This window comes from Acipenser ruthenus, chromosome 5 (genome assembly GCF_902713425.1).
Source record: "Acipenser ruthenus chromosome 5, fAciRut3.2 maternal haplotype, whole genome shotgun sequence".
Lineage (NCBI taxonomy): Eukaryota > Metazoa > Chordata > Actinopteri > Acipenseriformes > Acipenseridae > Acipenser > Acipenser ruthenus.
This window is the reverse complement of record NC_081193.1, coordinates 40,522,398-40,537,006: the sequence shown is the minus strand read 5'-3', so window position 1 is coordinate 40,537,006 and position 14,609 is coordinate 40,522,398. Positions and strand designations below refer to the sequence as shown.

Sequence of the window (14,609 nt, the reverse complement as noted above, 5' to 3'; positions counted from 1 at the left end):
TCCCATTTTATGCCAGCAATATGGGTGTTTTGCAGCCGCAAATCACTTTGCATGTATCCTTACATCTGCCCCTATATGTGGCAAGGAGTTAATTCTTTTGTTGTAACTACTGAGAAACACCTTCAGCACCAAGCTACATTTTCAAGCTGAAACAAAAAAATCCTGCAGGAAACACCATTAGATTTGTTTCTTTATTTTTTATACTAGTAATATGCATCAAGAAATCAGTAACAACAACAAGGATATTGTTTATTCTTGTGTTGCATCTAAATCACTTCATTTAATATGACGTATTGTTGTGAGGTGCTAAAGATCAGTGCCACATCTTTGTATTACATTATTACAAAAGCAAACACAATTTGACAAACGTTTTATTATTATTTAAATGGATGCATATAATGTCAATGTACGGTCACAAATACAACACAAATACAAATTTAATAACTGTATTCTTTCCTAATTTTGAGGATCAGTTGTTATTTTCTTTACTCTCTTTCTCCCCAAAATGAAACTCCTGTAAAGAAGAACGTACTTGTTAAGATGACATACATTCATTTTTGATCTCCATTGTAATATTTACCATAATGGCAGCCTTTATTATTTTTCCCATGCAAAATAATACTGTATCTGTTGCCTCCTTTTTTTTCTTGCTTTTCATGTAACTCAAAATAAGAGGTCATAAATATTAATGATGAAGGGCAAACATTACAATTCTGGTATGGTGCATTATATGACAAATTGAATCTTTCTACCATTCACTTTCATTGGGATTCCAAATAGTGTTATCCTGCAATAACAGGACATGGTACAGTTTCGATAAACAAACATCACAAAGGCTCCCCTTCACAGCAAAGCCCAACTTTCCACAGAATGACCTATTCCACTGAACACTAATAACTGACTTAAATTTAAATTTTTTTTATTAAAACATTAGTCCAAAGTAACATATATCAGCTTGTACACTCAATGAACCCTGGAGTTATTAATTTTTTTGCCTCTAACTAAGACAAGAAATATTGTTAATTATAAAGATATAGACATTTACTGTCTTTAAATAGTACCCCAATTTGAATGGCACACTAATAAAAAAGGGGAAGGAATGCTGCATATTAGAAGGACGCATTTTTTTTTCTGCAGCTTATTTTCGGCTTGATATTGGATGCCACTCCTGACAAAAAAATATGTATTCAATGCTTCTTATTGTATTTCTATAGTAAAGTTTTTAGTTGTACAGTTAAAGAGGGAATGGGAGCAATTTGTTAGAACTGCTGTGTTTCAAGAAAAAGCATTACAAATAAAATGGGTAAACAGGTACAAAACAACAATATGTTCTAAGTAACAAGCAATTACTTTATTTTACTGTGCTACATGCTTTGAATGGTAACTGTTTTGCCTGACAAGATTTTTTTTTTAACACTTTACCCATCATTACCTCTCATTATTTTGAAGCATGGTTCGTTTGTTCCATCTTCTCAAAGACATCTAACCTCTGCTTAACCACCTCACGGATCAACACTAAAAGAAGAAAAACAGTTTTGTTAAATGTGAAGAGTCAGAATGTTGGTATTGTCCTACAACAAGGCAACATCACTTTGCACTAATGACAGAAATAACAATAAACAAAGTCAAATTAATAACTGAATATATTGGATGATTGTGCTAGTATTTTTTCTGGTGCTAGTTCCACTGTTATGTCCTACTCCAGTGCACAGTTAACTTACTATTTTACTGAGTTTACCACATAGTAGAACTGTAATTTTAGACTACAGATGTACTTTTAAATTAATGTTATGTATTGCAAAATGTATTTGTAGCTTATCCTTTCTCTTTTAACATTCTGTTTTCTTTTTAAGGAGTTGTTGTAACTGTAAAATAAATTATGTAAAGATAAAAGTAGTCCAGAAAACTTTTGCTCCTTCATAAAATAACTGGAACACTTGCTTTAAATCATGCGTTACTAAAGAATACTAAAAGTCTGATTTGGTAGATTATCATGAAATAAAAAACAATGTCACAAGGTGGCGCTGATGTGCTAGTCAAATGTATCAGTCTGTACACTTCAGCTTTGTTACCAACAATATTCTAATATGTTTAATAAAACCTCACTTCCATTGTCCAATAAAAATGGCCAGTTTTACCATTATCTCAACACTTGTTTAAGTGTGCATTTTAGATCACTATAGGGGGATACTTTCAAAGTGTTTACTCCCATTTTTAATGAACTCCAATTAGGAAGAAAATTCCATGTTAATGATGAACATACAAATTGAGAGTGCTTGGTTGTTCGGTTCTCATTTTGTAAAATGAACAGTTGTTTTACTGGAGTAAACACTTTGTAAATATAGTATGATCAATTCTTTCTTGTAAAGTGTTTCTCACTATCACAAAACTAAAGTGCGTGTGCGTTTCCTAGGCTTTGTTTTTTTAAGCATGGAACCTGTTATAGAAAAAGTAGTTCCTCTAAACCCCAATACAAGTACAATTACTAATTCCTCATCTTCAAGCATGTGTGTGTTCTGTGTCTAAGCAAGATGGCCATACGTAATGAGACTATATAACCCAAGACGTGGCTGTGAAAAAGATCCCACTTCCCACTTACTGGGTTTAGAAAATTTAAAGCAATAACTACATAATGGTTACTTACTATCCAGCATTGTTCTGCCAAATACCCTCTTATCCAAAGTCTTCTCTACCTCTGTCATTAGCCAAGGCATGAATTCTGTTTCCACATCTGTGACAGGGAAAAATAAAATGTTTACAATTAATATTATACAATTGTATTATATTATGACATTACTACAGCTGGACTTTGCTAACCTCCAATCAAGATTCTGTATGCTAGATTTTTCATTTTATGAAATTTACCATTTTAAGATTAAGAACTTTTGTACAAACCTCTCTCAACTGAGTCGTAGAAATAACCATTATCCTGCAATGAACTGTAAACAGAGGGAAGGAGGTCAGCCAGATAGTGTTGTGCGAATGCTCGTGCTGCAATCTTCTTGGCACTTTCCTTTTCCAACCGTAGAACCTCCCTCTGTTGCTTCATGCGGTGTTCCTTTAAAGTAAAGAAAGCGAACACAAGCTAAATATACTACTGTATATAACACAGGTCACGGTGCACCACAGTAAACATATCGCTTGATTCAATTACAGCCAATCACACTTGAACAAAAAACATTTTTATAGAAAAACAGCGTTGGGCCTAAGTGAACTGGAAGCTAGTAACCCAACCCATTTTCTGTAATAACAAAGAGCAGACCTAAAATTCAGTGAAGAAAAGTCTTATTTTGGATCAGAAGAATCCATACCAGATTTCAGAATAACAAAAGTGAGAGTATCAATTTTCAATGAATTTAAATCTCTCCAACAAATACCTTCTCCTCTCTGCGTCTTCGCTCTTGCTCCTCAAGTCTCTGTACTTCCACCAGCTCAGCGTTGCGCAGCTCTTCAAAAGCCCGCTGCTGAGCACGAAGGCTAGCTAACTCCTCTTCCTCCATGACCTCCAGCAGGGCCTGTTCAATCGTTTTTCCAGTCAGCACCTCCAAGATGGGATTGACTTCGACGTCAAAGTCAAAAAGCTGAAGGGAAAGAATATGTGAATGACAGCTTAAGTAAATAGCCACTTGTTTTAAGAAGCTTGGGGTTTCATTACAATTGGTATAATGTTTGAAACACAAGTTTACTGACCTATGTTTAAAAATTACATATGTTTACAATAATTATTACTAAATGTGTCACAGAACTTCCTGCAGTGTTTAAAAGAAACACTACTTCAGCACTGGTTTATCCCATGTAGCACAGCCATATACTTTTGAACATAATCCTGATGGCTTTCATAATTTTATTCACACAGTGATCAACTAGAAATACATTATTCAATTTTTCCTCTTGTAGCGTTCATGAGAAGAAGAAATCATAGTGTATTGCTGCTCCTGTCTGCAACAACGCTAGTCCCTAATTGAAACAAAGACAAAACAGCATTGCAGGATGGAGAGAAATCTGGACACGCTACAATGCTTATAACAGACATTCATTCTTCTTCTGGCGAAGAGAAACATGTTCCCCAAGTGATTTATGTGTGAATAAAAATATTAAAACATTGGTTATTATGTATGACAACATACTGTAATTTTGCTGTACAGACACAGGAATAAGTAAACGTAAAGCAACATGTCTTTTGTACCCATTTAAGTGTGTTCTGTAACCTTTTCAAATACCACTATCGTGAAAATTACAGATATATTAGAATCCATACTAAAGATTACAGTAATATATTGCTTATTTAGGACCATGTCCTAAATAAGCAAGGGTATGCCATACCTCTCCCTCCAATATCTGTGTTGCAACATCCTTCCCTGTCTTTGCTGGTATAAAGAGAGGTGTTGCCGGTCTGTCCAGGAATGCATCTGTCTGACATTGCACATCACTCTCCTCAATACGGTCACTCAGTTCTTCAAGGTACAATTCTGAGTAAAAGAAACCAAATTAGAAACAAAAGGCTAATTTTAGTTTCAAATTTAAACTACAGAACACAATGAAATACAAAGTGATCCACACTAGCAATAAGTAAGAACGACAATATTTTCATTTTGGTGAGCTGTTATGTTTACAAATGTCAGCAGGTAGAATTGCTGAGGAATATTCTATTGAGAGAATTAAAAATGTACCATTCTCTTTCCAGATACAGTAAGGGGTTTTGTTGTAAACCCACATTAACGTTTGAAATTTGGACTATAAACTACTTTACTTACTATATTATTACAAATATACAGTCCACTTGCAACTGTTGGACATTTAAAAGTAGGAAATTACTCAGTAAATACTTGTACAAGTATTTCAGCACATTCTTTATATTTAGAAAACTACTGGATTGCTGAATTTTATTGTGGCAAACAGTCTCGCGCAATTGTATTTATTATAAATGACATTCTATTTTTAGATACAATCTATTAATACAATCTGCACGAGACTCGATATAGATTTTCTTGGTATTTTTAGAAATATAATTTCTAGATAACAAAACATAAAAAACACCTAAAAATGCAAATACAGCTGTTTGTGAAAAATTAGGTTATTAGTGAAACACTGAGCTCTGGGACAAAGACACACTGGATCTGCTATAGATTGCTATGGCATTTGCCAAGCATAAACAAAGCAGTCTTTACTGATCACTGTACCTGTCTGAACATCAATATGTTTTCGGCCCTCCACAGGCTCAGGAGTTCTGGGTCGAAGTTGTTCTTTAGCTCGTTTCCTGGCAACTGCTCTCCTCCTTGCCTCCTGCATTCTCTGAATCTCTATAGGGTCAGTTTGTGCTGACTGTGAACAATCACAAATACAAATAATAAAACAAAGGTTCAAGGGTAACAACACAAAGGTTAAATTGAGCTAGCTTCTTTATTATTTAAATGCTCAACAAGAACATTTACATATAAAATATTTGTGAATCAAGAGGTAAGACATTTGATCTGATCTTACTAAAATAATAATAGACCCCAAGTCACATCGTGTTAAAGGATAAACGTTGTCCATGTCTAACAGATTGACTGTACAAAGCATTATAAGCTGGGCAGCAGTGTGGAGTAGTGATTAGGGCTCTGAACTCTTGACTGGAGGGTTGTGGGTTCAATCCTAGGTGGAGGACACTGCTGCTGTACCCTTGAGCAAGGTACTTTACCTAGATTTCTCCAGTAAAAACCCAACTGTATAAATGGGTAATTGTATGTAAAAATAATGTGTAAAAAATAATGTAATTGTATGTAAAAATAATGTGATTTCTTGTAACAATTGGAAGTCGCCCTGGATCTGGGTGTCTGCTAAGGGTGTCTGCTAAGAAATAAATAATAATAATAATAATAATAATAATAATAATAATAATAATAAGAAGAAGAAGTCATGTGCCCATTGTAACCTATTAGCAGCAACTAAACTTCCACTAAGAGTGTGGATCCCACACTCAGAATGTCAATGACAAAGCATTCTAGATGTTTAAACCACAACAGGTTCTATATAGCACTAGAAGACTGGCTCTACCTCCTCTTCGCTCCCCTGCCTCCAGAGCCCGCTCCTTTTCCACACTTGCTCCGCAGTGGTGGAATGACCTTCCTATAGATGTCAGGACTGCCCAGTCCCTGACCACATTCCGGCGCCTCCTTAAGACTCACCTCTTCAAACAGCACCTGTAGAACTCCTCTGTTTGTATCCTGGGACACTATCACCCTTCATTTAAATGTGCTTTATTTTGCTCTTATCTGCCCCTATTTTACTGCATTTAATCCTGTACTTCAGAATACTGTAATCTGCCAAGTGTTTAACCTGTAGTATTTTGTATTTAATCATATCCTGATGTAACTATCACTATTATCTGCTGTATTATTGAATTGTGGTTTGTCACACTTGAACAAAAGTTATTGTATTTCTTGCTCTTATTGTATTACTTGTATTGTAACACTTGAAATGTATTCGCTTACGATTGTAAGTCGCCCTGGATAAGGGCGTCTGCTAAGAAATAAATAATAATAATAATAATAATAATAATAATAATAATAATAATAATAATAATAATAAATAAACATATTAAGTGTGTTATCAGGTTTTCATATGTTTTTTTTTTCTTTTAGATTTAATAACTTATAATATGTTTATAAGTGTGTGGTGGCTTTCTCTAATCAAGTTGAGAGTGTAGTTTCTCTTGCACTCTTTGTAATTGCCTGACAAAGCAAATGGTGTGTGAGAAATACACTTTCAATTTAATTAGAGGTAGCCACTGAACACTGATACATTAAATTTAAGCAAATGCTCTTTTCAAAATGTCCGCTCTAGTGCACTGGGGTTTGAGATCTGTCCTCTAAATCGCTGCAGGAACAGTGATTAAAAACAATAAAAAAAATAACAAGTGCTCTAGTTTTTCTATTCTGTACCACATCATGGATCATTAATGCTGTGTTACCTGTTTGCCAATGTTTGCAATAATCTCTACACTATCAGTGCACCTGAGTTGACATTTTAAAAACAGCTTTGAAACAGACTTTAAAGTTATAAATGTAAAAAGTTGTCAGGATGTTAACACTGGCGGCGTTTACATGCACAAGTCTTGACAGTTTTCCTCACGACGTGTTTGCCGTACATTTCAGGAAATGCGTTGTTATGCAGTTCTGATTTAGGAAAAAAAATGGCCATACCAATGCAGATTACTCAATTCATAGTCATTTAGGGGAGGGGATATTTAAATGTCTGTGTCTGCTTACTAAGTAGGAAAATGATGCCTCTGAATATCGTGAGGAGAGCTAAACATTGAAGATAAACATTTAACAAGAGAAATGAATTCACTTGTTGTCGCGCACATTCTGAATTACGCCGCACATTAGCTACTTGTTTGTCTGGTTACCTTAGTTTTTCATTTTTTGATGTAGTGCTTTATATGTGGTAAGTTAGAAAATAAACCCTTTTATGTTTAATTGTTCATTTAAATACGGCGTTTCGGCTGTGCAGATGTTTGATATGATGTGCTTGAATAAAACTTTTGAGTTGTATCTGTTAGTTTGTTTTTCATTTTAATATTGATGATGTTTAAAATGTACCGTGATAATGACTGCCGTTGGCGGTTGTAGGTTCTAGTGTTAAAGTAGTCCATAAATGTACATTTTGTGTGTGTATGTGTGTGCATGTGTTTTGTACGGCCTTCCTGCTGGAGATTACGTGAGATTAAGTCAGAAAAACGGGATCTTGACTGCTGAAATCTCGTGAGCCACAAGCATGATTCCTGCTCCTGTTTACATGGGTTTTTACAGTTATTTTTATCGTGAGAAAGCGATTGACCCTGCCCTTAAAGTCGTGCTGCCAAAAGGACGTCCTTTTGCTGTTTCATGATGTATTCACGTGACAACGTCACAACAGTCATGACTGTAGTCGATTTTCACGTGCATGTAAACAAAGCCAATGAAAATAAAATTACAAAATTATGTTATTTAAACAGTTGTAGCAATAGGTGGGGATGTATAACACTATATTTTTCAGAACCCCGCTACTTACTCTTTAAGCTATGGAAATTTGTACTGAAAGAAGTCGTTATGAATTCATGCAAGTTTTAAGGAAAGGTATTAATTAATATGTTACCAGGTTTTCATTAATTTTCACGAAGTGGTCTTAGAATAACATACACACACTTTTTTTTTTTTTTTTTTTTTTTACCAAAAGGTGGCTGTGTAACAAGAGGACATTCAATCTTTAGTGCCCTCGGGTACCCAGTTTGCTTGAGCCAAATTCAGTGTCTACTTGCATTGGAAGTTAATAAGGGTTCCAAATATTACAGTCCTTTTGTCCTAAAATCCTCAAGGTTAAAACACTCACAGTTTAATTTAGTGACCTTGACTTTAGTTATCATTTAAGTAAAATCATTGTCTATCCACTTGACCCTATTCTGGGTGCAAATGTAGATGCATTGGTAAATATGGAATTGTTTTTTGCTCTTTTCAGATTGTTCCTAAATCCTCAAACTAGGGTGATAAGATAGATAATATACTTACAATTGGCAATATGTTCTGTGCATAAGTGTTTCCTCGCACAACTCGCCTGTCATACATGATATTCCCATACTGTGCTTGTTCCTCATTTCTGTATTACAGAACATAAAAAGCAAATCATTGAAGAAAAAGCCTTATCATACAATAGTGAAACATAATTGAGCAAAATACTGTTATTGAGAATGCAATAATGATAACATCATTTAATATTTGGATAAGATCAAACAGTGCAATGCACAGAGGGCAAGATTTAATAAGCTTTTGCTTGGGTGCAAAATTTTTTACAGAAATCTAAGAAAACATGCTTCTTTTTATGTCTGCAATGAATGGAACCTTTTTAGAAAATGATCTTCAAATAGGTAGCTGATGATCATTAAATTAACTTTCATCCACAGCTTGTACTAGAACAGCTCACAACTGTCCCATGCAAAGTTTAACCAGTCAGTTGGCAATGTGTATATATTGAGTGTGCAATTCAAGTTTTGGCCTTGGCAGTAAAATGCACACTAATATTTCTTCTTGTTCTGTATGTAGCTCTTATTTAATCATTCTAGGCAGGCAAATCTAGACCAGTGATTCAGCCCATACAGTCTAGATGGTGCGAGTCCTAATTTCCTATTAATACCCCATTAAAGTCAAATAAATGGCAGTTTTTAGGATAAACGCCATCTGTGTGATAATTTTCCAATATAAGTCACAGGTCGAGAAATTATATTTAAAAAAATAAATAAAAAAAGCAATAATATGCTAACCAATTGAAAGAATATAAATATTAAATGAACCTGTGAACCAAGCAGAATGTCATTTTGTATAATATCAAGGACTGCTTCCCTCTATGCACAGTTAACTTGATAACAGTGAACTAAAAGACTGGCCATATAGGAATAATCATTATCCTTTTGCTTTTACTCTACATGAATAAACACTGGATGCTTGGTGGTGGCACCTAAATATTATTTAGTAATATTTAGTAACTTGCAAGGCTTTAATATACTGACATTTTCCTGTAGTTCCTCATATACTTTAGGCATATCTCAAAACAACATTCTTAAGAAAATGTTCACCCATATATGATGAACTTAATGATGTCACACCATTCTAAATCCATGGATACAGTTATAACAAACAATTATGTCACTGCTGTATGTTGCAATGAATGAAATGAAACTTGATGTCCCTTCACTATGCAATGGGTAGAAAGCAATAAGATTCTCACAATACAGCACATATTTTTGGTATAACTGTACAGTAGTTATTAGAAAATGTGATGCCTTAAATTAGTATATCTGAATCATGTATTTGTAGGCTATACGAAGCTGAAGCAAATATTTGATTTGGTACATTTTGCTCAACTGGTTCCCTATTAACTGCATATTTCTATCAATATAGCATGCTATCCGACCAAAATACGCACACACTTACTGCTCTGCCACGGGGTCTCTGTATTTATTCCGGTTTTGTAGAGCTCTGGGTCGACTAGAAAATGTGTAGGTACCGGTCGCCTCCTTTTGGGGCTGTAAAATAGACGTCATGTTAACAATAATATAACTTTAAACTAAAACTACAAATGTAAATGAAACGTGCCAGAAGTAAAAACACAACGATGTCCAAGTTGTTTTGTCACAGTCTGCCTTGATGTTAGTTACGTTCCAGTCCCTAGCAACCGTATCCAGCATAAACACTGTTGCAGCGTTTCAAAACGCCACTTCCGCTTGGCAAGATACACAGGGATAAACAAACAAATCCACATAAATAAATAAACACAATCAGCGACAAAAGAAAAATGTATAAAGAAATACAAGATCTTGGAGGTATATTACAACACATGTGGTGATACATTGTTTTAAAGGTATTATAGCAAAAAAAAAAATCCTAAATGTTTTGTTTAATAAGTAAACGTATGTGTCCTGCGTGTAAATATAACATTGGGTGCGTTCACAGAGATCACTCTGCGCAGATACTGTGCAGAATCTGACCACTTTAGCCAATGGGTGCGTTCACGGAGATCGTTCTTAGAAGATCATTGGCTAAACTGGTCAGATTCTGCACAGAATCTGCGCACAATTATCTCTGTGAAGCACCCATTTTCTTAAAAGAGAACTGCACCATACATTTTTTGCATATTTTACTGATTAGAGGAGAAACCTCAAAATGGAGTGAGGTAATCAGTTGTGTACCACAGGGATCAATATTGGGTCCTCTGCTATTCCTAATCTACATTACTGGCTTAGATTCTGGTATAGTAAGCAAACTTGTTAAATTTGCAGATGACTCAAAAATAGGAGGAGTGGCACACATTATTGCAGCAGCAAAGGTCATTCAAAATGATCCAGACAGCATTCAGAACTGGGCAGACACATTGCAAATGACATTTAATAGAGAAAAGTGTAAGGTACTGCATGCAGGCAATAAAAATGTGCATTATAAATATCATATGGGTGATACTGAAATTGAAGAAGGAATCTATGAAAAAGACCTAGGAGTTTATGTTGATTCAGAAATGTCTTTATCTAGACAATGTGGGGAAGCTATGAAAAAAGGCCAACAAGATGCTTGGATATATTGTGAAAAGTGTTGAATTTAAATCAAGGAAAGTAATGTTAAAACTTTACAATGCATTAGTAAGACCTCATCTAGAATACTGTGTTCAGTTCTGGTCACCTAACTACAAAAAAGATATTGCTGCTCTAGAAAGAGTGCAAAGAGGAGCGACCAGAATTATTCTGGGTTTAAAAGGCATGTCATATGCAGACAGGCTTAAAGAATTTAATCTATTCAGTCTTGAGCAAAAAAGACTACGCAGCGATCTGATTCAAGCATTCAAAATTCTAAAAAGGTATTGACAATGTCAACCCAAGGGACTTTTTTCGATGTGAAAATAGGAAGTACTTTTTTTACATAGAGAACTGAGGGTCTGGAACCAACTCCCCAGTAATGTTGTTGAAGCTGACACACTGAGATCTTTCAAGAAGCTGCTTGATGAGATTCTGGGATCAATAAGCTACTAACAACCAAACGAGCAAGATGGGCCGAATGGCCTCCTCTCGTTTGTAAACTTTCGTATGTTCTTATGTTCTTATAAGCTCTGCCTTATCAACCAATTAAAAAACGAGAGATGTGGACAGGCGCGTCCCCATAAATCTTTCACATGGTACACACAACTGAACTACATTACCAACATCCCATCTCATGCAGACAACAATTGAGCATCACCATGCTGTGAAGTGTTTCAGCCATCAGAGTGCTGCATTTTTGTTCTGAATTTCCCTTTCTAAAAATGAACACAGCATGCTGCCATTGAGATAGAACAGCAACTACACAGGACAGCCAAATAGTCCACAACAATAAAGCTACAAATAAACCTATTTGAAATACAGACTTAAACTAGGGGGGAAACTAGCTCACAAATCTTTTATGCTGGTTCAATTTCTAATCATTTTACTCTCACAATCACTGCAACTAATCATTACTCATCCTAAGCATGGCATTGTAACATATATATATATATTTTTTTTCTGTTACACTTGACAACACAGGCAGTTCAAAAAATAAAACACCAATAATAATATAAGGATAAACTCTCGTGGCAAGATAATGACAATAGCAAAGGTGGAGTGTCCATGGCACAAAAGCCCGCGATACAATTACATGCTTTTTATTGCATACTTTGGCAGACCTGTCAACTCTCCCGTATTTTGGACCCTTCTCCCAGACACCTCCCGGGACCAATTTTCTCCTGTATTCTACTGTGATACCCCTTTATGTCAGCAAACCTTTAATGTCTACAACATTCGTAGCAGATGTGTGATTACTGCAATTCCGGGAGGTATGACACAGGCCCGGTTTTTGGGATGGAACCGCATAACAGTCTAGCGTTTTGATTGGTCCATGTCTGTCACATGAATATGTCGTCACACGAGTGGAAAAGCGTGCAGGCATTTTTAACATTGTGATCAGATAGAGAGAGTGATCTGCGTTCCACAACCTTACCATTACAATATAATGTGGTATTACACTGTACTGATATTACAAACTATGAGGAATTACTTTATATAAATTATCATGTTATGCACGAATGTAAGAATTGGCTTTCTGTGGTGGTGTACTTTTTTCTTTCAAGTAGCAAATATCTATAATCGTCTTTGCGATATATTTTAATATAAAATGTATACGCTATTGCAGTTTTGTTAGAGGATACATTAGTTTATCTCTAATGTAATCACAGTTTTACATATAGACTGCCCCTGTTTTCATTTACGTCGCAAATTCTGGGCCGATTTGGTTTGCAGATAACGTCCCAAATTATGTGCCGCTTTGGTTTTTAGATAACGTCACAAATTCTGGGCCGCTTTGGTTTTTAGATAACGTCCCAAATTCTGGGCCGCTTTGGTTTTTAGATAACGTCCCAAATTCTGGGTAGCCTTGGTTTTTAGATAAGCATTTTCGAATTCAGCCCAGTTTTGGGGACTCAGCTGACAGCCGAGTTTCTAAGTCATCCATGCACAGTTTACCATAAACTGGATCGTGAATTCATTTGAGAGTAACCCTTAGTATATGAATCAAAGTTAATGTATTTTAAAGGAGTCGTTTTCCTTTATTAAAGGCTAATATTAAAACACATTTTTGGGAAGGAACATGGTATTCTGAAAAAAGGACATCTCATTTTCTTATGTAACGTCCATCAATATATTGCAGTGTTTCAGGTTCTTTTTGGACAGAAATGAGACTGCAACTGTGAGTAGATGAAGGCCGTTTATTTTGACAATAATTAAATAATCACAAAATAAAATCATAAAGTGAGGGTAAGGAGACTGGGAGCCGAAAGTGAAAATAAATGATTGTAGTAATTTTTCTTTTACCCTTTTCTTTTACGCTTGGAGGGATCGACAGGGGCCCCGAATTGGACCTTCGTACCGATTTTCAAGTCTCGGGGACCCCCGGAACCCGAGATACAGCACCCTGAAAAATGTCTATGGGAAATCCCATTATAAAACCCCTTTGGGTCAACGCCCACCATCTGGCGGTGGGGTGGCGTTTGAACCCGTGGCCGATGTCTTTCTGTAGCTAAGACTCTTGTGCACGCAAAGAGTGCCCTTCTGAGTTCGTTGGCCCAGAGGTCGTGGAGATACGGGTACGATAAGAGACCACCCCCTTCCCTATGGCAAATCCCATTATAAAAACACCATCGGGGCAAGGCTCGGCCAATGGTGGTCGTGGGTTGTACGAGCTCGAAGGAGCCCATTTTCTTTAGCTAAGACTGTTGTGCATCTAAAGAGAGTACTAGCGAGTTTGTTGGCCCAGGATTTGTGGACTCATGGGGTACGACAGGAGGACCCCCCACCCCCTACCCCCGACCGTGATTTCCTATAGCAAAATACATACAAAAAATGTTAATTATATGTAAGACCTGAAATGTGCACATTTTGTAGTGTATTTATGCAACAGAAGCACCCATTTAAGTCCATTCCAAGTGTTTTGTGATCACGGTATCAGCTTGAGTGTATCGGAGCAGAGTTTTGCACCAAAAGCGAGCAGAGGCGAAAAAAAGCACTATATACCCTATTGTTTAAAATATCACTTTGCAGTGCAAATTTGAGGAACGCAACCACTTAGCAACTTGTAAATTGGTACTGCAATTTAAAGGCCTGTAGTGTCAGACTGGTAGTCCCTAACTGATTCAAGTGTTTTTGGAATGATTCCTGCAAAGACTGATTTATAAGAAAAAAGTGAGATTGACAAACAGCATTTTGCTTTATATGCAGAAACGGGCAACTACAAGAGGGTGTCAAACAAGCTGTGAATGTCCCAGGAGGCTACAGAGTACCTCTGGGTATGAATCCAGATGCTCGCAGTACCTGTTCTTCGATGTCCGAAACCATTGTATCGCTGTACAACTGTATACCCTATAAATATCACTTTTTACTGTGTATTTGAGGAACACAACCAATTACAAACTTCATTTGAATTGCTGTGCTATCAGAATATCAGTGTATAACTTTGCTGGGTATTGCAGTGTATGCTGGGTATCAAAAGTCCTTCACTTTTACAAAAGGCGGTCAAAATTTAAAAAAAGGCTGTCAAAGT

At 36.0% G+C, this 14,609-nt stretch overlaps 1 protein-coding gene across 2 annotated transcripts; it reads right to left on the bottom strand.

Annotated features, from left to right (window-relative positions):
* Positions 1–354: 354 nt before the first annotated feature.
* rsph3 (radial spoke head 3) lies at positions 355–12,335 on the bottom strand. 2 transcript variants are annotated; one of them, XM_034004050.2, is made up of 10 exons: positions 12,202–12,335; positions 9,948–10,039; positions 8,529–8,616; positions 5,181–5,322; positions 4,324–4,469; positions 3,378–3,581; positions 2,896–3,058; positions 2,645–2,731; positions 1,433–1,515; positions 355–514 (listed from the first exon to the last, which is right to left on the bottom strand). In XM_034004050.2, exons 3-9 carry the CDS (start codon positions 8,583–8,585, stop codon positions 1,439–1,441), a joined length of 876 nt encoding a protein of 291 aa, XP_033859941.1. In that variant the 5' UTR covers positions 8,586–8,616; positions 9,948–10,039; positions 12,202–12,335; the 3' UTR covers positions 355–514; positions 1,433–1,438. The 2 variants fall into 2 exon arrangements, with proteins under 2 accessions (XP_033859941.1, XP_033859940.1); XM_034004049.3 differs by lacking the exon at positions 12,202–12,335 and having other exon boundaries at positions 9,948–10,375.
* Positions 12,336–14,609: the final 2,274 nt, after the last annotated feature.

Excerpts from the sequence above, each read along its gene's own strand:
- rsph3 (XM_034004049.3), bottom strand. The coding sequence starts at position 10,057 with ATGACGTCTATTTTACAGCCCCAAAAGGAGGCGACCGGTACCTACACA. Across the intron at positions 8,617-9,947 it reads AGAGACCCCGTGGCAGAGCA|AAATGAGGAACAAGCACAGT; the intron begins GTAAGTGTGTGC and ends TCTGTAATACAG. Across the intron at positions 3,582-4,323 it reads CACAGATATTGGAGGGAGAG|CTTTTTGACTTTGACGTCGA; the intron begins GTATGGCATACC and ends CTTTCCCTTCAG.